This window comes from Galdieria sulphuraria (genome assembly GCF_000341285.1).
Source record: "Galdieria sulphuraria unplaced genomic scaffold scaf_392, whole genome shotgun sequence".
NCBI classification, from domain to species: domain Eukaryota; phylum Rhodophyta; class Bangiophyceae; order Galdieriales; family Galdieriaceae; genus Galdieria; species Galdieria sulphuraria.
The window spans coordinates 1-2,618 of record NW_005178083.1 but is presented as its reverse complement, the minus strand read 5'-3'; the positions used below and the strand labels follow the sequence as shown (position 1 = coordinate 2,618).

General features: G+C 40.8%; 1 protein-coding gene across 1 annotated transcript; it reads left to right on the top strand.

Annotated features, from left to right (window-relative positions):
* Positions 1–2,498: 2,498 nt before the first annotated feature.
* Positions 2,499–2,617, top strand: Gasu_66020 (uncharacterized protein; the record flags this gene model as incomplete). Its single annotated transcript, XM_005702201.1, has 1 exon — positions 2,499–2,617. A coding segment is annotated over exon 1 (98 nt), but the record flags the coding sequence as incomplete, so codon positions are not given.
* Position 2,618: the final 1 nt, after the last annotated feature.

The following is a 2,618-nucleotide window of genomic DNA, read 5'->3' as shown; positions in this document are numbered from 1 at the left end:
GCCATTTAAAACATAAGAAGCCATTTTTTTATTTTCCCTAATTCAGAAACCTCTCCATACCTGTTCACAAACACAAACATTCAAAAAACAAACCAAAAAAAAGAAAACTAAATCCCACTCACTCATCATAACATCACTCGCATCTCTTTTCCTGCTATCCTTTTCTTCATCATCTACCACAGACACCCGCGGAACTGGCTTCCACTTTTTCAAAATTTCTTCCCTTTGCTCTTTAGTAAAGGCAAAAAACTGCCAACCATTGTAACTCTTAGTATGACAGCCAGCGGCTAACATTATTTTCCTAGGTGCAGAGGATGGAAAAAAGTCCCTCCGATGGAAGGGGTGGTCAAGACAAGAGGTGATAAACCAAAGCTTCCCCTGGGAGTCTACAGAAATTTGCAGAATATACCAGCAGACAATATTTTTCCTATTAGGATGATAAAACTGCCTTCTTACTACCCTCCCTGCATAGAAACGGCAAGGGTCCCCTTCCTTTAAAACCTGCTTTTCAAATTTCATGGCAGACCAAGCAATACAAAATAACTGTGGAAATATAGATTCGATAGCAAATGGAAACTGTCTCGATACCCTACGATATTACGTGTACAGAGGGACCAATTTAACAAATGCAAATTTCCAAATGGCCTCCTCCGTCATTTCCGAGGTAATTAAAGGGTACGTGGATTCGGTCAGTCTTTCCGATTTCTCTTACACAGCATTTCAACTTCAACTGCTCACTATATGCCGAGAAGTGACTGACGTGTGCACTCCTGCAATCACCGACGTCTGTGGCAAATACAAAAGTAGTGATTTAGCTTTTTCGTCATTTCTCTCGTCTTTATGTGGTTGCTTTTCAGACGCCGGCGGCCCTTGCAGTTCAACTTGTTCCGGATACTATTCAGTCCCCTCAACCACACCTTGCGAAGAGAAACTCTGCGTGGCCAATTTAGCTAGCATCCACATAAGGCAATCCATTTTGGGAGAGAACGTAGTAGTGGAGAACTTGTGTTCTGGATGCACGTTCGACAATCCTTGCACTTGCGAAATTCTTCTGCCTTCTCAAGGATTTCCTTCGGAAGCTTTTTCCTATGTCGTGCAGCAAGTGTGTAGCGGATCTTCAACAACCTGCTACACTTTTGACCTCTCCACTGGAACTAAAACCAAGACGAGCTGCGATTATCAAGTGTCCAACGAAGAAGAAACGTCGTTGTATGTGCCCATGTTCGTTTGCTGCACCGTGACTCTGGCGGTCACTCTTCTGTTCATCGTCGTTGCGTGGTGGTTTTTTTCGCCTCACTAGTGTGAGAATATTACGTGCTCCAATTGTTTCGCTAGTTGTTCCAATTCGACTTTTCTGATTCTCATTTCATTTATTTCATCCACCCGTTTTCTAATATTGGTCTCCAGAGCATTGCGAATTTCCTCTTGAGTTGAGAAGCGCTTCGAAGATTCATCCGTTGAAATGAAAACCTGAATCCTACTTATTTCTTTTTCTAAACTTGAACAATCCTCTCTCATGGTTTTTGCTAGCCATTTCATTTCTTTCATTATTCCTTTAGCTTCCTTATCCAGTTGGTCTATTTCCAGGTCAATGTTTTCGACGACTTCCTTCAGAAAAGCATTGACAGAATCGGCATCTATGAGAGCTTGGACTCTTGTTTTAAGTTTTCTTCTTTTTGAAATTATGTCCCTTGTTTGAGAAAGCTTAGCTAGTAAGAATTTTGCTTCTTTTTTCATTTTTTTCTGGAAAAATACCAACGAACTAACACGATAAGGTTGAAAAACAATATGAAAATAGTCCACAATCCTCCGTAAGCAAAGGCCAACTCAACCAGCGATTTTTGATCAAAAGCACTCTCCAAAATGCTAGAAGAATAGCATGTCGTAGTCTTCCCACTTGTTGGATCGATGCAGTAAGTGGAACTCTCGGAACACTGATTCTTAATTGTTCCTGATATAATCGAGTTGCTTATGATGTCCGAATTTTCTACAACACAAGAACATTCCTTACACGAACCACATAAATTATAAAGGCCTAATCCTCCAATGAAGGAATCACTAGCGTAGATAGAAAAATTGGCTACGCTACAAAAGCTATCATTGCAAATATCGAAAGCGATTCCTGTGCCATCCACCCTAGGAATAGTTTCGGATGGACGACATATCGAAGAACACGACGGAGTCAGACCGTATTCCAATGCATCCTGTATGTACTCTTCAATAGGGAGGTGACATCCACACCATTTCCATACTTGCGGCCACTTTTCCAATTGCTTTTTCGTGTAATTGGAACATTTCTGGAGTAAAGCTTGGTAGCACAAACCAGGCCTTGTGCGACACAAAAAGAAAGCACTTTGGTTTCCATATGGATCTGAAAAGTCAAGAGATTCAATAGTAAATGCAGAATTTGAAGCTGCTTTTTGAGCGTCTTCATAGCTGGAATATGAGTTTGGAGGTCTCGACTCTAGCAAGTAATCGTAGAAATTGCTTTCCATCTTCCTTTTTTGAGATACTAAAAAATGCAAGTATTTGTAAAAACGCTTACCGGCAAAACCATCACTCTGGAAGTAGAGCCTAACGACACGATCGAAAACGTGAAACGAAAAATTCAAGATAAC